Source organism: Mus caroli, chromosome 5 (assembly GCF_900094665.2).
Source record: "Mus caroli chromosome 5, CAROLI_EIJ_v1.1, whole genome shotgun sequence".
Classification (NCBI taxonomy): domain Eukaryota; kingdom Metazoa; phylum Chordata; class Mammalia; order Rodentia; family Muridae; genus Mus; species Mus caroli.
In genome coordinates, this window is record NC_034574.1 from 135170220 (window position 1) to 135192978 (window position 22759).

The 22759-nt window shown below is 53.5% G+C and overlaps 1 protein-coding gene across 1 annotated transcript in view; it reads left to right on the top strand.

Moving 5' to 3' along the window:
* Foxk1 (forkhead box K1) overlaps positions 1-22332 on the top strand; it is a 63799-nt gene extending 41467 nt beyond the window's left edge. Inside the window, exons 3-9 of the mRNA XM_021162477.1 lie at positions 9451-9607; positions 11009-11155; positions 12115-12308; positions 13870-14036; positions 14121-14405; positions 15698-15922; positions 16752-22332. Of these exons, the coding sequence (XP_021018136.1) occupies positions 9451-9607; positions 11009-11155; positions 12115-12308; positions 13870-14036; positions 14121-14405; positions 15698-15922; positions 16752-17032 (1456 nt within the window). The 3' untranslated portion in view covers positions 17033-22332. The remainder of the gene's footprint in view (positions 1-9450; positions 9608-11008; positions 11156-12114; positions 12309-13869; positions 14037-14120; positions 14406-15697; positions 15923-16751) is intronic.
* Positions 22333-22759: the final 427 nt, after the last annotated feature.

Here is a 22759-nt window from a genome sequence, read left to right on the forward strand (position 1 = left end):
CCCCTGATTTGCTTTTTGAGACAGGGTCTCACTGCAGTGAGGCTGGTTCAGAACTCAGTTTGTTACCCAGGCTTGCCTGAAACTTGGGGTAATCCTCCTGACTCAGCTTCCCAGATGCTGGGATTGCAGGTGCGGGTGTTTGTTTATATAAAATGAATGATTCAGTCACTGAGAGACTGAGGGTTCCTCACAAAGCCCCTCCCACCAATGGTTCTTGTCACCTATTGCTGGGTCTCCTGGCTTCCCAGCAGTTAAGAAAGTTGTAGCCTTTCTGTTATTTACATGGGAAATCATGTACTCACATGAGGAACAGGTGGGGCAGCCCTAAAAGCATGTTCAGGGCTAGCCTGGGCTACTGAGTAGGACCAAAATGAGCCTGGGCAACAAGTGGTATCCTGTCATCCTATAATAAGAAGAGGACCTGGATGAGTTCAGGGGTAGGACAGACACTTTAGGAGCCTGGAAGGGGCCCTAGGTTAGCCCAGCATGGCATGGTGGCACACACCTGAAATCCCAGCACTTGGGAGCTGAGGCCAGAGGGTCACATCAAGGCCAGCCAGCTATGTTATTTGTTATAGAAACACCAAAACAAACAAACAAACAAACAAAGTCTCTTGGTTCAATATCCAGTACTAGGTAGGGTATGTGATTGTGGGATTGAATAGGGTAATTTTTTGTGTTGTTTGTTTGTTTTTGAGACAGGATCTCACTTTGTAACTCTGGAATTCACTACATAGGCTGGCCTCAATTATCCTGTGTACGCGTGCCTCCCCAGAGCTGGGGCTAAAGGTGCAAGCATGCCTGGCTTCAGAGTGTTTCTCATTGACAGTACAGAGAAAAAGTGGTGCGTGCTGGGAGTGGGGTTGGGTTGCTGGGAGTGGGGTTGGGTTGCTGGGAGTGGGGTTGGGTTGGTGGAGCGGCTTGCCAAGAAGGCCTGCAAGATCCTGAGCGCTGATAACAGCAGATGCAGTGAGTGGCCCATGGCAGCCCCAGCTCTGGGCAGGTGGAGGCTGGAGGATCAAAAGCCGTGTGTCATACCCCAGCTACATGAGACCCTGTCTCAAAAACAAAACAGCAGCCAGCTGGCTAAGACACTGAGTGATCACAGGTCGGTGTAGAGTGGCTTTTGGTCAGGTGGCACAGTGGCTGTAAAGACCCTCCCCTTCTCCCCGAACCCCGCCCAGCAGTTGGTGCTTTGGTGTCCTCAGTGCTTCCTTGGAGTCCCGACTTTGTGTCTGCCACATTCCTGGCACTGCTGAGAGGGGGCAGGCCTTTGGCTCCTCCTGAGTTCCCACGGGTGCGCGGTCACTGTTGACGGTGGCTTGGGACTTGCTCTGGACTCCCTGGGCCTTTAAGTGTCACAACAAAAGATCTCTGTTGACATCCGTTTATCTCCACACTGAGGAATTCCATTGAGCTTTTGTAAAGCTCAGCGGCCGCTGGAGGTTCGCCTGCCAAGACTTTCTCAGTTTGAGTTTCTGTGTAGGGGTGGAGCCCACGTGTTTACAAACACGCCCTGCCCTTCCTCTCCCAGGCAGCGGGAGCCAGGGTGGGGCAGGCTTGGGGAAAGGGTTTGACTTCCCAGCCCGCAGCAGTGGGCCCCGCCCTGCGCAGTGTGCTTGCCTAATTTGGTGAGCTTTGCTAGCGGGTCCCTATTGGCCGACCTGGGCACCGAAGGCTTGGGGACCTCCCAGCTGTGACTCCTCCCTCCATGGAGCGGATCCCAGGGCTCCGTACCTTTGCCTCACTCCACCCCCCACCAGGCCGGCTTCACTCTGCTGGGTGGCTCCTTATTTCCCAGGGCGGGTTGTTCCGCTGTGGTTTTGAGTTGTGTGTATGTTGGGTTTTTTGGGGGGGCTGTCCCTGCCTGCAGGGCTCCGCCCAGGAGATGAATGAGCTCTTTGAAAGAAACGGCAGCTTCGGCAGTGTTTTGACCTTTCTTTCTGTGAAGAGCAAGTGATTTAGGAAAACGGGGAGCTGGTTAATCATTTGCTGAGGGTACTGAGGCTAAAAGCAGACTCCGTGGGACTACACTTCAGCAGACTGCTATAGCAGCCATGAAAGTAGCCTGTGGGTGCCAGCACCAGGCATTTACCAGGAATCCCTGCACCCAGGGCGCTGAGGCAGCAAGATTGCAGATCTGAGGCCAGCCTGTCTAGCTGAAACTGGGAGCTCAGGGTTCGCTTCTGGTACAGACCCTGTCCCAAAATTAAGATGGAAAGGCTGGTGGGATGGCTCAGCGAGTAAAGGAAGGTGCGCTCTCCCGAGCCTGAGTCCCGAAGCCACATGGTGGAGGGGAGAGCTGAGTCTCTAAAGTTGCCGTCTTCCACACCAGGCTGTGCAGGGCTGTGCCTACCCCCTGCATATACACAAGTAGCAAAGGTTAGCAGTGGTGATGTGAATGAAGGAAATGTCGGCATCAGAGACCTGGCCCCCTTAATCATGGATCTGGAGTACAGTTCTACTTTTTTGCGGGCTAGCTCCATTCTCCTGTGCTCTCGGAGATCTGCGTTTGGAGGGCACCCCAGTCTGCATCAGAAGTCTAGCACCCCACCGAACCCCACCCCTCCCCTCCCCACCCCACCCCACTCCCAGCCTTAGTTTCACTTGCTTGTGGTTTCAGTTATGCACAGTCCAAAAATACCAAGTGGAAAACTGCAGAAAATGAGCAAGTTACAAGTCTTCAATCGAGTGCAGCGCTGCATAGCTCCTCCCCTGTGTGTGACTCCCTGCCCAGTGTATCCGGTGGATGGCTGGATTACCCAGTCTGCACTGGGGGCTGGGGATGAAGCCCCATGGTAGACCACTTAACCTGGCATGCATCAGTACTGGGGGAGGGCGGGGAAGGTCAAATTCAGGCATGCTGAAGACCAGCAGCACAGCAAGTTCTGCCGGTAAGTGACAGGCCACGCTTTATCGTGGAGTAGGAATGTAGGAAGTGACGGTGTGTGTCAGGCTCTGTGCTGTCTAGGGCTTCAAGTACTCCTGGAGGTCTCTGCACGTGTGCCTCTGGAAAAGGAGCCTCCTGAATGCTTGTCTTCCTGGCAAGCTTTGGTGCTTCCTTCAGGGTGTGTAACCTTCCTGTGATCACATTAGAACTTGAAGGCGGCATCGAATGTTCTAGGCATCTACGGACACTGAGTCTGCTGTTTCCTGTCCCCGTCTGCACCAACAGGCCTTACCTTGTTTCCTTTCCCATCTGACAACTTGGTTTCTTCCCACCAGAGGGTTTAGGGCCCTCTGTGTTCCTTTGGCCTGTCCCTACTGTTTGTGTGTCCTCCTGGACTATCTGGGGCTCTACAACATTGGGTTTCCAGTCGAGGTTGGTGGGGGCCATCCCAGTTCTCCTGGGGTCCCAGTGGCTGCATCTGAGGTGTGTGTCCCTGTATAGCACCACTTGGACTCTGTCTCATCAGCCTACAGGGAACTTTTGTATGGTCACTGTGTCTGCACTGGACAGTCCTTCCTCCCCAGATGTTGCACTGGTGAGAAGCCTTCGAAAAACACAGAACTGGCCTGGCAAAGGCCTGAGAGCCCGGATCCAGTGTCAGACCCCCAGATATAGGGTGATGGCTTCCCTCTCCTGTCGTAAGACTGCCTAAAGGTAGCTGATACTGGGCTGGGCTGGTCAGTAGTGAGACCAAGTTCAGATCTCCAGAACCTATGCAAAGATAGACAGCGTATAGGCCAGCTAGCTGAGCTGTCCTCTGACCTGCACACATACATACATGCATACATACATATGTAATTACATATACACACATCATATGCACACAATTTTTAAAAGTACCTAATATTAGGGTGTTTTCCACCTTGGGTACTTTGTGGTTTCAGAAGCAAAGTTACTCTTTTGAAGTAGCTCCAGGGACTTAAGTAACATGACACTTACCTTAGAAGAACATTCTTTTTGAAAACGAAAACAAAACAAAAAAAAACCCATGTATTTATTACTGTGCATGTGCGCGCGCACACCATGATGCACCCTTCTACCACGCAGGCAGGTTCAGGGAACTGAACTTGCGTTGTCTGTCAGGCTTGCCCGCAAGCACCTTTGCACAGGGCACCTCACCTGCGCATGCACAGGGCACAAAAATTCTTGAGGCTAAGTCTACAGTGTTTGCCTCTGAAGATCTTCCTTCTCTGCCCTTTTGTTTTGTTCAAACTCAGCAGTAAATGGTGGGTGTCGTGCGGTTCCCACAGTGGAGGGACTCCCCTAGGGCCCCTCTGGCTTGTCCCGCATGGCCTGCCCTTTGCAGGCGTCCTTCTGCGTCAGGGCAGTGGGTCAGGGCCTCGTGTTTCCGAGAGGGACTTTGGATTCCACTTCTCCTCCCTCTCCCCAGGAAAGTTCCATCATCTTTGGCTCAGCTCCTGCCAGTGTCTCCTATTGTATGTGTGTCACAATTACGGGGCCCAGCCATTTCCTTCCTTGTACTTTGTCTTGTTTTCTGCCCCCCCCCCCCCGTCTTGGGGTTTGTAATTCCCCTTTTCTGTGTGGTCCAGCGTGCCCGGTGTCCTGCACCCTTCTGGCAGGCTGCTGCCTCCGCAGCCCGGCCCTGGCTCTAGGTAGGCCCTTCTGACCCACGAGTGGTCTTCCTCCACATCCAGGACTTCTCGGGAGGAAAAGGTTCCATCCTGGACTCACATGTCTTCCTCTTTCTTGTTTTTGTTTGGTTTTGGTTTTTTGGTTTTTCGAGACAGGGTTTCCCTGTATAGCCATGGCTGTCCTGGAACTCACTTTGTAGACCAGGCTGGCCTCGAACTCAGAAATCCGCCTGCCTCTGCCTCCTGAGTGCCGGGATTAAAGGTGTGCGCCACCACGCCCGGCAGATGTCTTCCTCTTTCTTGAATTACTCCTCTTCGTTTTGTTAAGGAACATTCTTCACTTACTTCCTGAGAAAGGGTCCAGGAGAGGCATTGAAAAAGGCCCCCTAGCCAGCCTGGTGATTTGGTCCCTTTTGAAAACACAGTTGAGGAACTGGAGATTGAGCTCAGGAGTTAGCATGGTAGGCAAGTACTTGACCTAGAGTCCCTTCACTGCATGCTCTTGCTCGGACCTCAGCTTCCCGAGTAGCTGGGATGACAACCCTGTGCCCAAACCCAGGGGGCTGGGGGGCGGGGAACAGAGTTCAACTTCAGGTACCAGTTCTCCCCAGTGTCCTCAGGGTGCATTCCCTGGCCTAAAACTCCCCAGTTACTCTAGGCTGACTGGCCGGTGTGTCCTAGGGACCCTCCTGCCTCCTGCCTCCTGCCTCCTGCCTCCTGCCTCCTGCCTCCTCAGTGCTGGGATTACAAGTGCCAGTCACCACACCCAGCTTTTTGATGTATGTTCTAAACATCAATTTCAGATCTTCATACTTCTGTGGCCAGCACTTTACCAGCTGTGGTACCTTCACAGCCCTGGCCCTGGCAGCCCTTGCAGACTATAACCCTCCACCCCCAATTTGACAGTACTGTTCCCCTGAACCCAGCAGTTCTAGGGTCTCCACACTGGCTGTAAGGCCGGCACTGGAATAAAGTGACCAGAGAGACCCTGACACTGTCAAGGTGTTGGGGATGGGGTGTGGTAGTCCTCCTTCATTCAGATTTCTCTGTTTGAAATCTGCTCACAGTAACATGCCGAAGTGCAGTGGAGTTCAAAGCCTCCTTCAGCTGCTTAGCAAGTTCGAGGCCAGCTAGAGAGATAACCTGAGGCCCTCGAGAAGATTAGCATGCTCCCTCCCCTGTATAAATGAAAGAAAGAAAAGAAGAAGAAAGAAAGTAAGAAGTGACTGCCCTGGACACCTGAGCCAGGCAGCAGTGTTTCTCGGCATGTCTGAGGAGTCAAGCAAGCCAGGCTCCAGGGTGTGGCCCGGGCTGTCACAGGGCCAGCATGAGATTATCAAGGTTGCTGCTGGAACAGGCCAGGGCCAGGCCAGTCCCCAGAAGCCGACTGGCACTACAGCCTGCAAGCTTCATCACTGTCTTCAGAGTGTGTTCACCACTGGGCGGGGGGCGGGGGGACTCCTGAGGCTCTGCTCGGATTTCCTCTCTGTTGTGTGAGACAGGGTCTCTCATTGGCCAACAGCAACTTACTTGACAGTGACAGGCATAAGTTTATTCAGCTCTGCTCCCTGTATGCAGACTCCATCACACCCTCCAAGCCGGCCCTCCACCAAGTCCTGGCTCTCTGGCTCCAGAGTGGAGCCAGTCAGTTTTTGGGGGGACTGAGTCCTGGGTTCCCCACAGGGAGGGCTCTGCCTTCCCTGGAAGCAAAAGGCTCCTCCTGAAGGCGTGTGACTCCCCTGGAACAGAGCAACCTGGCAGGTTGTTCTTCGTTGTTCACTGTGGTTCTGTGAGGACGGCTTTTAGGGACGGGTTTGTTTTGGTTTTGTTTGTTTGGGTTTTAAAGGCAGTCAGTCTTGCTGCTATAGGCTGGTCTGCAGGCTCTAACCCTCTTGGCTGTTCACCCTTGTGAATTTCTCCTCACTTGGCCAGGGATTCAGCTGATTCCGCAGTTCCAGTGGTCATTTTAGGGCTCTGAGACCTGAGCCCCAGCCGCAGGATGCCTTGCCTCAGGAGCAGCTCTCTCTCCTTGTAGCCTGCTTGCAGGGGTTGTTCAGGGAGGTGGATTGAGAAAGCATGCTGTTCTGCCGTCTGCCCCGCAGAGGCTGCTGGGAAACCGCCATTACAGACTCAGGACTGGAGTGCTCGTTGCACATCCCAGCTGTGGCCACACAGGGATCACTCACTGGCAGGAGCCAGGCTAAAGCAGCTGAGGTTGCCTTCTCAAGTGGGAGAGGGGCATAAATGTATACTGAGCCCAGAGTCTCACACATGCTAGGCAAGCCCTCTGCCACTGACCACACCCTAGCCCCTCTCTTCTAGATAAGTGCTCTATCACTGAGCTACATTCTCAGACTCTTAATTTTTTTTTTTTTTTGGAGGGGGAGGACGGGGGTCAGTGGGGACAAGACAGGACTGAGTCTCAATTCCCTAGGCTGGACTTGAACTCATTTCGTATCCCAGACTAACCTTGAGCTATAATCCTCCTGCCTCAGCTTCCCCAGTATCTGGGACAACAGGCCTGCAACCATCAGGTCGGTCTCTTGACTTTTCCTGTGGGCCACACACACGAAGACCTTGACTCTGAATTTTGCACGTGCGAGTGAAAGTGTGCAGGACACCTCCTCAGGAGCAGGTGGCATGGACTCGCTGTCTGTGCCCACCATTGCTCTGTGCCCTTAGAACGGGCAGGGAGACTGCGTACACCCAGGATTGATGCTCACCATCTCCTTGGCTTCACCCAAGGGAAGCGCCCCTAGCCCGCCTCCACCTATGCTGGGTGTCCATGGCCTGTAACTAGGAGCTGTGCTGTGTTCCCTAGTGACTTCTCAGTCCCATGGCCACCAGTGAGACTTGATGTCTCTTGTCTTGGGGTAAACTCTGAGGTCATTATTGCCCGGGCCTAGGGCAGGATTCCGTGCTCCCCCAGGGTGGCACTGCTTGGTGACTCTCCAGTGACGAGCTCTCGAGAGCCCCTATGCCACGTTTCTCTTGACCATGCTTTGTTCCAAGTCTGGTTTTGAAGCCTGGCTCTTAAAAAAATCTTCATTCATTTGGTTGGTTGGTTTTTAAGGCAGGGTCTTACTGTCATGCTTTGGCTGGCCTCGAACTCACAGAGATCTGTTTGCCTCTGCCGCCTGCGGGCTGACATTCAAGGAGAGCTATGCACAGAGAAACTTGATTTTTGCATGTGTGGACACTGGAGTAAAATCAGGTTTATATTTTAGATTCAGAATTAAATTCAGACTGGTGTGGTGTGCATGCCTAGGACACACACGCACACACGCACACGCACGCACACGCGGGGCCATGCGGGGCGTTCCCAGCCATCCTCGGTTTCACGATAGGAAAAGAGAATCAAATTCAAGCCAGCCGTGCGCAGTGCACTCAGAAGAGTGCGGCAGGAGGATGGCGTGTTTGAGACCAGCCTGAGCTACATATCAAGACCCCCTTTTAAAAAGAAAAGGAACCACAGAGAAATTCATGGTTTCTCTGCTCTAGGCAAGGCCTCTCAGCCTGCCCACGGGACTCTCTTGTGTAGTCAAGCCTTGGCTGGGCCTGCAGACACGGGGCAGGGAGGAGGCCACCAGAAATTACCAACAGAAATCACCAGGTTTTTTGAGGTGGTCAGAAGGTGAAGAGAACATGAACGCTTAAACTAGAGACTTTAGGGTCCTATATGGTGTGCATCCCTCCTTCCTACAGAAGGGTTGTGACCCCAGAAGGAGTCCATCCTGCCACCAGGCCTCAGCAAGCTTTTGCTGACCTTGCTGAGACCTGAGCAGCTCTCAGGAAGAGGGAGATGGACCAGCAGCCACCCACCGGGTCACACCCCAGGCCTGAGGGACACTGTGCAGGCAGAGGGCAGCCATGCCAGAGAGCAGTGGCCTGACACTTGTCATTTGCAGCCACAGTGTTGGTGGGATGATGTGACAGGCTTCCTGCGGTGAGGGCGGAGGCAGGGTACAGAACTAACAAGGCCTCCACCCGAGGGCTTCAGAGCTGCCTTACTTTTCCCTATTTGAAAGGTTTTATTTTTTAACTTTTATGTTGCATTGTATTTATTTGGGGTGGGGTGGGGGGGCATGTGTGCGCACGTGCACGCACGCGTGCGCCTCCTGTGTGTGTGTGTGCACCACAGTTTACATGTGGAGGTCAGAGGACAGCCTGTTGGGGGCACTCCGCCATGTGGAGCCCCAGGGTTGGACTCAGGCAGCCTGCTTTGGCAACAGTCATCTTCCCATGCTGAGCCATCTAAAGGGCCTACTAGAACCTCTCCTAATCACTTAGCTCACTCATCAACCAACCAGCCAAAGCCCTGGGTTCCAGGTGGTGCTGGCCGGGTTCTCTTATGCACAGCCCACAGCTGCGCTGTCCTAGCCGGTGGTAGGTCACAGTGGAGCTGATGGCCCGGGGCTGAGAAATCTTATGTGCTCCCTCTTCTGCCAGCCAGCAGACCTCCCCACAACCCACCTCACCCCCACCCCCGACCCCTCCACAGCATCTGTTTCAAATTCCCTCGTGTGGAGTTACTTGCCATCCAAGCCTGTTCTCGGGGCGCCATCTTGTGGTCACTTTTATGCTAGCCATGCTTTTACAGCCAGAGCAGCGTGCCTTTGCTGAAGCAGCTGAGGCTACTCCTTTCTTGCTTATTAGAACCTCTTGGCCTGGGGACTCGGCTTCCTACAGCTTTGGACTTGGCCTCAAAGGAGTAAAGCTTGTCTGCCCTCTCTTGGGTTCTTTGGTTGTGTTTCTCCAACTTCCTGAAGCTGATCGGCCCAGTGTTGTTGCCAGTAGGGCAGAAATAACACCTCCATCCATCATCCGTGGTGATTTGGAGACAGGGTCCCCACCCAGAACCCTTCCTCTCAGGGTCTCAGACTGACTGTGTTCTTTTCTTCTCTTTAGTGTCCCCAACTCCTGTCCAGCAAGTCCTCGAGGGGCTGGATCGTCCAGTTATCGCTTTGTCCAGAATGTGACCTCCGACCTTCAGCTGGCCGCAGAGTTCGCTGCGAAGGCCGCCTCCGAGCAGCAAGCAGATGCGTCTGGTGGAGACAGCCCCAAGGTCTGACCTCAGACATGCTGTGGGGACCAAGACTCTAAAGCAAGGGTCCTGAGGGTGGCTCCGCTGGGGTATTCAAGGTTGCAGCACATGGCTGCGTTGAAGGATCCATCTACCCATGTCAGTTCCCAGACGTGAGCTTTGCCATTGCAGTGAGCTGGAGTCCTGTCCCCAACCCAGGACTTCTTGTTCCACCCACTGCTAGTGAGACATTTTCAGAGTTTAATAGTCTTTAAAACAAGTGACACATTTGTCTGTCTTTTCTACCCACCCTGTTCTATACGTTTTTCAAGACAGGTTTCTCTGTGTTACCCTGGCTGTTCTGGCACTTGCTCTGTAGACCAGGCTGGCCATGAACTCACAGATCCACCTGCCTTTGCCTCCCCTATGCCGAGATTAAAGGTGTGCGACACTAGCGCCTGCGCCACCCACCGCCCTCTTTTGATGGTACTGGGAATCAGACCCAGGAGTGAGTCTTCAGAGCCTATACCACCAATCCTCTTTTTGCTTTTTATTTTGGGATAGAGTCTCACTAAGTAGCCCCAGCTGGTTTTGAACTTGTGACTGTCCTGCCTCCACCTCCTCAATAGTTACCTGTGCCACCAGATCAGCGACAATTTTTTTTTATAACTGTGTCTTTGTTCCTTTCTGTCTGGTAGCTGATAGTGTGCTGGGGAGTGAGAAACTCCAGGATTCAATGATTCAAAACCTGTTTTCTCTCCAGTGAGGTGGGACTTGGGATGTCTTCTGTTCCTTTCCTTCCTCCATGTGTCTGTTTGCACGCACTTGCATATGTGCAGCAGTGCTAGCCCACACTGTGTCTTAGCTCTTTTCCACCTTATCTTTTGAGGCTGGTGCTCCCCCTGTAGACTTCGGGCAGCCAGTGAGTCACTGGGATTACAGTGTGTAACATCAGGTCTTTTATTTCTCACGGGTGCCAGGGATCCAAACTCGGGTCTTGATGCTTGCATGGCAGGCAGGCTCTTGATGCACTTAGCATTTCCCCAGGCCCTTGATTTTGCTTACTGCTTTTTTGAGAGACTCCAGTAGCTGAGGCCAGCCTAACACTCAGACATGCTGCGGCCACAGAGATGCAGCACACCTGGCCAGAGGCACTATTCTGAATTCTTTTTGTTGTTGTTTGGGGTTTTTGAAACAAGGTCTCAACCATAACCCAGGTTAACCTTAAAATCAAGGTCGTCCTGCCTCAACCTTCCAATGGCTGGGACCAGACGCAGTCAGTTCATTGTCCCATCGTTCAGCAAGCATGAGATGGATGAGGCAGGCCTCCAGGGTGACTTAATGCAGCAGCCACTTTGGTCTGCATTGGGCTTGGGTGGCCTGGGTCGGGGGATTCTATCCTGCTCCCCAATCGCTCTGTTTTATGTGAACTCTGCCCTCCAGGACGAGTCGAAGCCACCGTACTCCTATGCGCAGCTGATCGTGCAAGCCATCTCCTCAGCCCAGGACAGGCAGCTAACACTAAGTGGCATCTACGCCCACATCACCAAACATTACCCTTACTACAGGACTGCTGACAAGGGCTGGCAGGTGAGGCCCTGGGAGCCTGGGCAGACTCCGTGCTTAAGTGTCACAGTACTTTGTGGTGTTCCAGAGCCATTGGAGAGCTGGTTTCGTTTCGTTTTGTTTCTGTATAAAGGTCTCGTGTAGCCAAGGCTTGCCTCAAACTTATGTACCCAAGGATGGCCTCCCGTTCCCCAAGTGCTAGGACTGCAGGCATGCACCGCCATGCTGAGATTATGCGGTGCAGGGCTTCATGCACTATGACCTCAACTGCATACACACACATCATTTCATGCAGCAGTTCCCATGTGACTTCTGTGCACGTTGTCTGTGTCAGAGGCAGTGAGGCCTCCTCCGAGTTACACATACGTGGTACAGACGGAGCCATTTGACTCTTTACTTTGTAATTAGCATTCTCTCCTGGCTAACTCACCCAGAAGAACCTTTTGTTTCTTTTCCTTTGATGCAAGGTCTCTTGTAGCCCAGGCTGGCTCTGAACTTTCGGTGTAGTGATCAGCGAACCTCTTGTATCCACTTCCTGAGTGCTGACATTACAGAGTGCACTCACCATGCCTGTTTCATCTTGTGCTGGGGGCGGAGCCCAGGGCTTCCTGCGAGCTAGGCCAGCACCACACTAATGGAACCACAGCCCCCAGGTCCACAAGGCTGACCTTGAACTCATGATCCTCCTGCCTTGGCCTTCCAAGCACTGAGGAGACTGGCATGACCTCCCACACCCAGCTCTCGGGATATGTGTTGAGCCGGGCCAGCCTCGGCTCTACTCCATTCCTGGCTTGGTCCTGTACACTTGTCTCTTTCTTCCACAAAGAGCAGTGAAGGATTTTACTGTGTGAAGTTTGAATAGCAGAAGCTACCCTGTGCCCTATGCATTCCCTGGGAGGGGTGGTCACCTGCAGCCAGGTGCCTGTCACCAGGTCTCCCTCTGGTGGCTGTGACCCACACATGTCTCTCTCTGTCTCCTACAGAACTCTATCCGACACAACCTCTCTCTTAACCGCTACTTCATCAAAGTCCCTCGGTCCCAGGAGGAGCCTGGGAAGGGCTCTTTTTGGCGAATAGACCCTGCCTCCGAAGCCAAGCTCGTGGAACAAGCATTCCGAAAGCGGAGACAGAGAGGTGTCTCCTGCTTCCGCACCCCCTTCGGGCCTCTGTCCTCACGGTAAGCTCCCTGGCAGTGTGTAGAGGCTAGACCCCCGGGTCTCAGCAGTGGGGGAGGCTTGGTACTAGAGGACTGTGGTCTGTTCTATGGAGCACGAGTTCCCTTTGACTCTGGCTTTTCTCTTTGCTGCATTTCCCCATTAACTCATTTGTTACTTTACATCCTGAACCCAGCGTCCCCTCCCTCCTCTCCTCCCAGTCCCTCCCTCTCCCCTCCCTCCTCTCCTCCCAGTCCCTCCCTCTCCCCTTCCCTCCTCCCCTCCCAGTCCCTCCCCTCCTCTCCTCTGCTTCTTGATGCAGTCAGTGAGGTGGCTGCTGACTGACTGCTTCTGTGGTGTATGTAGGAGGCTGAGCCAGCTATAACCTGTTCAAAGGGCAGGGTACCCGAGCTTTCACTGAATGGCCAGAGGCTCCCCTGCTGATGTTGGAACTTTAAGCTCCCTCTTCTATTAATGGAGCAATGTTGGGAGCATAACTTGTCTGCTGGAAGCAGAATTGGATGGACAGACCCCACCACTAATAGCTAGCTCCACTGGGTTGTGCACCTGCCTGGCAGGTAAAGGCCATTTGGACAGCTCTCTCTGACCACGTGTGGTCCACAGGAGCTGGTACTTCTAAGGACAGCTGTTGAGTCTGCCTGTGGTCACCAGCAGATGAGAGACTCCTGACTAACATGGGTCAGGTGGTAGGCACTCTCAGGACTACAGGACAGCAGAGCCTAGTGCTTCTGTCCCAGTGTCACACTGAGCCTAGGAGGGGCTTCTCAGATAGGAGTGCCTGCATCTGCACTAGTCATCCTTGTGGTCATCCAATAGCAGTCTAGGGTTTGTGTAGTACTGGGATTCAGTCAACAGCCTCATCCTGGTAGTAGGGGCTTTACCACTGAGCCACAAGCCCAGCCCCCTGCTGGAGGATGTAAGGCCGGGCCTGCCCTCTACTGCTGAGCTGCGCCCCAACCCTGTTTGTTTCACCTTTCACTCGGAGTTAGAGTTGTCCAGACTGAGCTTCAGACCCTCCAGCCTCTGCCTTCCAAATAGCAAGGATGACAGGCCAGCATTGTCACACCTGGCTACAAGCTTTTTCTTTTGACATAGGCTGAGCCGCCTCCTGGAGGGTGGCAGGACCTTTTATGCCGTATGTACTGCAGAATGTGCGGTTGCTAGGAAGCAGTCCTTCCTCTACCCCTCAGCCTGTTTAATGGGCACCTTCCTACCCAGCTCCCCACTGCGTGGAATAGCAGTGCTGGGTCTTCATCACCAGGGAGAACCTTAGGGAGATAAGGGAGAAGCTCCTGCAAGTACAACGTGGAGACATGGGGAGATGTGAGGCGCATCCCAGGAGGTGCAGGCAGACATGTGAGGTGCACCTTAGAAACTGTTCAGCAGAGGTTGGGGGGGGGCCTGTATTCATAGACTCACTGGCTCAGATGTCGGGGCAGGCATAGGATGTCTCACAATTGTTGAATGGGGTGTGGGGGGGTGTGGGGCTGGGTGGGGGTGTGTGGGTGCCTTTACCTCCTCCATTATAATGTGCCACCTTGGTGTGTCCCTTTCTCTTCTCAGGAGTGCTCCAGCTTCACCCACCCACCCAGGACTGATGTCCCCTCGTTCCAGTGGCCTGCAGACCCCAGAGTGCCTGTCTCGGGAGGGCTCCCCCATTCCACATGATCCCGACTTGGGGTCAAAGTTAGCCTCTGTTCCAGAGTACCGCTATTCCCAGAGTGCCCCAGGTAAGACACAGGTTCATCCTCTTCCCGGATGTGGCAGACTGGGTGCCGCCTATCCACATCACTGTCCTCTATGTCATCCTGCAGGCTCCCCTGTCAGCGCCCAGCCGGTGATCATGGCTGTCCCTCCCCGACCTTCCAACCTAGTGGCTAAGCCTGTCGCCTACATGCCAGCTTCCATAGTGACCTCACAGCAGCCCTCAGGCCACGCCATCCATGTGGTCCAGCAGGCCCCTACCGTCACCATGGTGAGGGTGGTTACCACCTCTGCCAACTCAGCCAACGGGTACATCCTGGCTAGCCAGGGCTCGACCGGGACCTCCCACGACACAGCAGGCACAGCCGTGTTGGACCTGGGCAATGAGGCTCGAGGTAATGTGACCCAGCACAGTTGTCACTGTTAGGCAGGGTGAGCCCGGGCCAGCAGGGAGGTGGGACTTGGTTACTGTCGTCCTAGAGTTTAAGACAGTGTGGCTTCCCCCTGGGGACTTAGTTCTGCCGTCACTGACAGGGCTGTGCATTTAAACTTTGTTTTCATTCAAAGAAACAGTCAAGATGCAGTCCTAATTTACTTATTTAAAAGATTGGTTGTTTTTTTGTTGTTGTTGTTGTTTTATTCTGTGTATATGGGTGTTTTGTGTGCCGTGTCTGTACTACAGTGCCTGAGGAGGCCAGAAAGGGGCATCAGATACCCTCAAACTGGAGTTGACAGTTGTGAACCACTATATGGATGGGCTTAACCACTGGACCATCTCTCCAGCTGTTTATTTATTTTTAGACAGTGTCTCAGTATGACACATACTGGGTGGGCTGGCTTCAGACCCACTGTCACCTTGCCTTGGTACTGCTGAGATTACAGACAGACATCTCATGCCTATGTCTCATCTCCTTCCTAAGGAGCTATGTGTAGACATTGGCGATACACTCAGTTTTGTGAAAGGCAGCCTCAGAGCTCTCTGGGAAGTGGTATCTCTTGGCCGTTATTCCCACTGGGGACTCAGTTTCAGTGTTATCTGTGTACCTTAATGTTGTCATTATGGAGACTGGCTCTGCCTGATGGCACAGGCTTGTTCTCCCAGCTCCTACAGAGGTGGGGCCAGCTTGGGCTGCGCAGCAAGCTGAAGGCCAGCCCGCGTAACTTAACTAGACTTTGTCTTTAACAATTAGAGGGGGTGGAGTGGGGCTGGGGATGACCCTCAGTGACAGAGACCCAGCGAGCATGTAGCCTTATGTTCAATCCCTGGCACCACTAGGAAATGACATCTTGGCAAAAGAGACAGTCGCAGCCCTAACAGCAAACTGTCTCATTCCTGACAATACATTTTGCCTCGCAGCCTAAGTTTGGGTCAGTTGTAGTTGAAGTTATAATTATGATTTTTTTAATTTTCACTTTGTTTTTGGTGTTTGTGACAAAGGCTCGTGAAGCCCGTACTGACCTTGAACTCACTCTGTAGCCAAGGATGACTTGAAATCCTCGGTCCCCCACCTCCATCCCCAGCACGTTCTAAAGCCCTGTTGATTTAAACATATCTCCAAGGATTATCCTAGGAAGGCCTCTCCCGGTGCTGCCCCATTCCCTGCTCCTCAGCCAACTTCATGCTGGGCATTGGTGGGACTCGGTGGCTGGGGCCACATGTGCTTCTGACTGGCCGTCTGCCCCACAGGTTTAGAAGAGAAGCCCACCATAGCATTTGCCACAATCCCCGCAGCCAGCCGAGTTATCCAGACGGTCGCCAGCCAGATGGCCCCAGGAGTCCCCGGACACACAGTCACCATCCTACAGCCGGCTACACCAGTGACTATCGGGCAGCACCACCTTCCGGTCCGGGCTGTCACTCAGAATGGAAAACACGCTGTACCCACGAATAGCTTGACTGGCAATGCTTATGGTGAGGCCCCAGCCTGTTCAGCCTGAGCCCAGCACCAGGGACCCACCCTGAGGCAGCACAGCTCAGGGGAGCGCCTGCTTTGCCAGTCCACTCGGTTCAGTGTCCTATGCACCTGCTGTGTGCCAGGACTGAGACCATGCTCGGGAAGGCATACTGGTCCGGTGACCCCATGTTGGCTAGGATGGAGTGGAGGTCAGAGGAGGAAGTCAGGCTGCCTATGGGGTGCTGGTGGCTAGGTCTCTCTGCACCCGGGCATGGCAGTTATTTTTCTATTTGCTATAATAAAATATCTGTTTCCAAAAGCAATGGAAGGAAGGAAGGAAGGAAGGAAGGAAGGAAGGAAGGAAGGAAGGAGGCATGGTAGCAGTCAGGGAGCAGAGGGAGAAGAAGCTGGTCCTTAGCTTGCTTTCCACTTTAGTCAGTCTTGGAAGCCAGCGTAGGACGGTGTCACCACAGCCAGCGTAGGATGGTGTCACCACAGCCAGGATAGGTCTTCCCTTTTGTGACCCTGATCTAAAGCCCCTCACAGACAGACCCAGAGGTTTGTTTCCATTGCAATTTTAAATCCCACTAAAGTGATGTAAAGATTCGGCATCACAGAGGCACAAGAAGGGAGGGAGGGACATCCTCAGGGTGACAGAGGCAGCAAGGAAAAGGGCCCTGAGTCGAGTCGGGTGTTGGGTGTCTTACTCAAACTTGCTGTCGGCGGGGAGAAGGAGTCTGTGTGAGGAACGGGCAGAGAAAGAACTGTGGCTCTGGCTTTGCTGCTCAGGTCAGTTAGTGGTCAAATAGTGGTGACCCTTAAGTAACCTCTTCTTCCTACCGCCAGCCCTCAGCAGCCCCCTGCAGCTCCTGGCAGCCCAGGCAAGTTCATCCACTCCAGTGGTCATCACCCGAGTGTGCGAGGTAGGGCCTGAGGAGCCAGCAGCAGCCGTCTCAGTAGCCGCTAATGCAGCGCCAACCCCAGCTGCCTCCACTACCACATCTGCCTCTTCCAGCGGAGAGCCCGAGGTCAAGAGGTCCCGGGTAGAGGAACCCGGTGGGACAGCCACCACACAGCCCACAGCTATGGCAGCCACCGGCCCTCAGGGCCCAGGGACCGGCGAGTGAAGTGTCACCTGCAGGAAGGTGGAGTGAAACTCACGCCACAGGAGCCCTAGTGGCCAGCAGCTACATTCAAGGACCGAGTGGAAAAGCCCATCACAGCCTGCAGCCCTCATGTGGGTGGCCGCCGCACTCGGACAGTTTCCTTTTTATCTCCTGTCCTCCCATGGTTTGAAACAAACACATAAACACATTCAGACAACTTGATTGTATGAATCTGGGGGTTCTGTGTGTTTATTTACCCCTCTCTCATGCCATCGCCTCTCCCTGGTTCTTGGGGGAGAAGGTCTATCTAGCCCAGCTCCTCAGGAATGGATCCCAGGCAGCGCCCACAACAAGAGCCTGAGCCCCAGGCCTGGACAGAAGCACAGTGCAAACCCAGGCTCCTCTCTCTGAGAGTGGGTCCACGGACTTCCTATTTGTGACTGATCTGGGAATAGACCAGAAAACAGAATGGCAAGATCTTTCCAGTCACAGGCTAGGATACAGAGCCCTCTCCCCAGAAGTGACAGAGACTGTGGCATTAACTGGGGTCAGGGAGATCTGCTTTGGCTTTGGACCCTAAATATTTCTTTCAGCTAAATATGGAATCTGGGCTTATCTCAAACCTGAGACACACAGAGCAGACCATGTGTCTTTCAGGTTCCCTTTTGTAGGCAGCCAAGCAACAACAGGCCCTGCGCTCGGCCACACCAGGCCCTGGTGAACATGCCGCTCTCCCTGATAACTCCAAGAAGGATGGGCGGCTCCCACATTGATGTATCAAAGAGCTCTGGGTTGAAAGTCAGCCCAGGGCCAGTGCCCACAGCACTGAATGAGTCGAGAGCTGCAAGCTACAAACGGATCTCCAGGGAAGCCTGAGCCAGCTCCAAGGGAAGTCGGTCAGCCACTTGCTCAGCAGGGAGGGTGATGGATGATGGATGGTATGCGGCAGGAAGACAGCCGAGGATCTGGGTGGTGATCTGCTCACACCGTCTCCTCATTCCCACCCACCCCCATTCCAGTTAACTGAGAACCCCAAGACCTGTCCAGTTTGAAAATGGAAACCCTGTTTTCTACCTGACCGTTATCCTCTGGAAAGGAAACCACCTCTCCGGACAGTAGTCGGTGCCAAGTTTGATTGCAGTGCAGCAAGAACCAAAGCGTGGGGTCAGCTGAGGACTGGGACGCCCGGGGAAGGTCCCTTTGCATGCCGGACAAGTGACCAACAGCACTTTAACATACACCACACCAAGTCTCGTGAGCAGGAGCCATCAAATGTTTCTCTCTGTGAGAATGAGAGTTGATTTTATAGAAGCAGTCATGGGGGCTGTGCGACAGGAAACTTCAAGGCAGCCAGAAACTCAGTGTTGGTCCTCCTAGAGGGTGGTCGGTAAGCAACTGGCAACAACTTGGACAGAGCCCCAGGAGAGACGGCCCTGTCATTGGTATCAAACCACCCACCAGCCAGCCGCCTTCTCTGCCTGGTGCCAGTCAGAAGAGGCCCGAGGGCCCTGTGGGCAGAGAGCAGGCTGGACAAGCTGCATTTGCTGGAAGGGACTCCAGACCTGGAGGCTGTGGTCACAGGAGAGCAGATGACCGGGATGGATAAGTCCAAGCTCCGCTGTATGGCTGCTGACATTGAAGCCACCAATGCCCCCCACACATCAGGGACCAGTGCGGAGCACCTGCCTCCTCTCTTGAGCTATCTCCCAAGCTCCCCAGCCAGTCATTTCTCTAGTACTCAGCTTCAAGCCAGTGTTTTGGAGGTCTCCTGCCTGTTGCCTGGAAAGGTTCAGAGAAGTGGGGCTGGTGTGATAGTGGCTGGGGGAGGGGTTGCCCCTCAGAGTGGGCAGAGGGCTGGCTCTGTCTCACATCTTCCCTTGGTACTGGCATGAATTTCTCTCTGTGTGTGCCTGGTGTGAGCGTGGCGTTGGGGAAGAACGAATGGGGTGGAGATCTGAGTTGTGTAGTGGGCTGAGGTGACAAGGGACATTGGTGCCAGCTGCTGATCTTTCCCTCCATCACCCTTTACTCCAGGGCTGTCCATGGTCACCCTCCAAGGCAGATTAAGATTGTAGATGGTCAGCAGGTTGCTGTTCCGGTTCCTGAAACGTGGGCTCCATGCTCTGAGGCAGATCTTCACCGTTAACGGGGGCGTGGAAGGGTATGGAAAGAGAGTGAGAACACACACTGTCCCGGTACACGGCCTGAAGGCCCGGTTGGACAGCCTGAGCTACAAGGAGGCTAGACTGGCACTGCTGCTCTGCAGAATGGGTTTGGTCATCCACTGGGCAGAAGCTGGCGCCAGCTTCTGCCCACAACCCATAGCCATAGACCCCAGAGCGCCAGTGCTCAGGTCAGGGATGCACAGATAGCCAGAACTTGCTCCCACGAGCTCTGAGTCAGGAGGGCCATGTCCATCCACTGTGTGGCCCATGGCTGGCAACCCTGGAGCCACCCACTAAGCCCTGGGTTAGGGGAACAGTTCAGGAACAGATGTGAAGCCTTTATAGACAAGGGAACCTCTTGGGCAGTGGTAAAACAGTGTAAGGTAGGGGTTAAAGGTCAGTGATATGTAAGAACTCCTTCCCCATAGAGAGAAGCGGGTGGACTGTTACTGTTCTTCCTCAGAACCCTCAAATTTCCTAACACCCACGTGACATTGCTCACCCAGTCCCCCCCTTCCCCATCCGACCTGCACAGTGCCTGCTTAGAATAAGTCAGAAAGGGGTGGCATCTCAGCTCTAGTGAAAGGTCCCTCATGTGTGGGAAACATTACATCCTGGCCAGGAGAGGCAAAGTCACCTCAAATGGCCACAGGGTACCCCGAGGCTAGGTCGGGGGGAACAGAGCGGCCGCCTAGATCCTCGTCTCCGGTCTCTCAGAATACCTCTGCTTAGAAGCAATATTAAAAAGGATAAGTCGGGCTGTTCCAAAGATTGCCACTGCAAACACCGCTTCCCTCCAGAGCAAGCCCTCTGACAGGGACTTTGGCTAGCTGGGCCGGGTGGGCGGGGCAGAGAACAGAGGCCTTCCACCTGCTGCTTCAGTCCTGCTCCCCATTTAATGCCTCCTTTCATCTTGGGAGTTCTCTTGAACTCAGGGTGGGTCTTGCACCCACCTGCTTGTTGGGCTCTGGATTGTTTTTTTTTGCTTTGCTTTGCTTTGGGTTTTGTTTGTTTGGGTTTGTCCTGCAAGGTGAGCTAGGCCAGTGCTCTACCACTGAGCTGTACTCCCAGCCATTTTGATTTTTTAAACTTGAGATGGGACTCACAAAGCTGCCCAGGCTGGCCTTGAACTCCCAGTCCTCTTGCCTCAGCTTCCTGAATTTCTGCGGTGATGGCCTACACACTACCATGGCCCAGCGCTGTTTGCGTTTTGTCTTTTTTTGTTTGTTTCTGTACCAAAAGCTGCTACACTGGTGACACAGCAGGGTGTGGCCTAGGTGCCCCCACAGACTGGCATACGGCACGCGTCTCTCTCTGCCCTCCCTACCCCTAAAGTCACAGCTGCTTGGCAGGGACATTTTTGAGCCAACCGCAGACGTTTCCTTAGGAAAAGTAGTTTTCTACCCATGGCAAAGAGCGAAAGCCCCCAAGTGGTCCTGCACGCTCCTCTGCACCGCCCCACTGCTCCAAGGGCCCCTCTATCAGGCCTCAGCTCTGCTTCAGGGAACATTCTAGAACCTGCCCACCACCCCCCGCTTTCCCCATGGGCACGGGGCATAACAGCCTGGGCAGGGCTGTCCCACAGACGAGGCCAGCCGCATGCCTTCTCTAGAGGTACCACCTGGGCATGAGGCAGGACAGAGGATGCTCGGAGGGAAGAAGTGGCCAGCTAGAGGGAGAGCAGCTTGGTGAGAGCTAAGGGGAGGTGAGCCGGTGGGACTGGAGGCTGAGGGTTGCCCTCACAGCTGGTGCCGAGCCGGCAGTGGTAAAGATCCCTCAATGAGGAGTCTGTCTGTCTGTCTGTCTGTCTCTGTGTGTGTCTCTCTCTCAAAATACTTAGAGTACTTCAGTCACAATGGAAAGCATGTGTTTCTGTACTTGGGCTAAGCTGTCAAACACAGGCTGCCTAGGGCCCCCAGGACCTCTTCCCTTAAGCCCTTGTCTGTGCGCACACACACGCATGCACACGCACACGCACACACACACACCTGCCTTGTGAGAGTTGGAGGATTAGAAGGGCCTGCTGCTTTACCTCTGGAATTCTGTTCCTGTGACTACTCACAAGGTGACCATTGTGGAGGAATCTGGGGCCCAGGCACCCCAAAAGCCTGAGTGCAGACAGTGGCCAGGTGTGGTCCACAACCCCGTATGTGAAGCACTTGCCACCATTAGAGCAACCTCAGCAGTGTCCCCTGCGTCCCTGGGACTGGCTGACTCTGAGCTCTATGATCCCACTGAGTGTTCATGTTCTCTGTCCTGTATGTGTCCAAATGGCACCTTGGCTGAGTCTGAATTCGCTGGCTTAGAACTTTTGTTTTTAATTGGTAAAACTGGGAATTCAAAAATCGAATAATTTCAGTTTGGTCCTTCTCTCCCATGGTCTCCTCTTCCGTCCTTCCTGGGTGGGAGGGGCATTTGGGATCCCTGATAATACCTTAGCTTGATTCCTAGGCTGAGAAAAGGTGGTGGGGTGGGGAGGGGTGACCCTAGCTGTTTTCCAGGTCTCTCCTTGGATTCTGCTGTGTTCTGGGAGGGCGGGCAGCAGCTGTGCACGTGTGAGGGAGGGGCTAAAGCCAATAGTGAGGCGGTTCTTTTTCTTAACTGAATGATAATTCTGTAAAAGTAATTGGGGGAGGGTCTTCAGGGAGTATGTGTGTGTGTGTGTGCGCGTGAGAGCATGTGTGATTTTGTTTTGTTTCATTTTTTACAGTGGCTGTCAAGTATTTTCATGATATGTTTAACAAGTAGTGCTTTAAAAGCAGTGGTACCCAATACAATGGGAATCCGAGTTCCAGAGATGGGACGTGCCCCACCTCAGTGAGCGAAGGTCCCACTCTGGAGGCAGGGGTAAGAAAGGCCTGCGGACCCACACACCAAGCAGCAACACCTGGGCGTTCATTTCAAACGGGATACAGTATTTTTTTATAACAGAACCATCCTTTTTTTAAAAAAAAAAGTTTTGACACCTGAATGTGATTTCTAACTATTATTAGACGTTAATGTTTTAAAGCTATAACAAAGTGGAAATTTCTACTTTCTTTTTCATTCATTTGAACTGTTCTTTTATCTATTCGGTTGTTGTATGTGGGTGGGGAAGCTCTGTTTTCTCCTCTTAGCATTTGTTTCTATAACCAGAAATAAAAATTATATATTAAAGTGATGTACCCAAGGGTATGAGTGGTCCCTCGGAGTGGGTAACTGTGAAGGGCAGACCAACAGATAGCCTGGACATGCGCTCCTGCTCCTGGTCCCCTGGTGTTTCCTTGCATACCTCCCAGGTGCGCAGTCCAGGAAGCCATGGGGTCAGGTAGAGTCCTGCAGGTGCCTGAGCACCAAGGATGCAAGATGGTGTGCAGATGGCAAGAGCTAGCCCATCTCTCCCTGACTTTTGACACAGGTCCACCGCTGGGCCAGGGTGTGTCTGCAGGTGCCTGTCTGTCCTAGTTACTTGCCAGTGTGTGAAGAAACACTGTGACAAAGGGGGTGGCATTTAATTTGCAGCTCACAGTTCCAGAGGGTTAGAGTCTATGACCATTGTGGCAGGGAGCGTGGCAGTAGACAAGCAGGCATGGGGTTGGGGCAG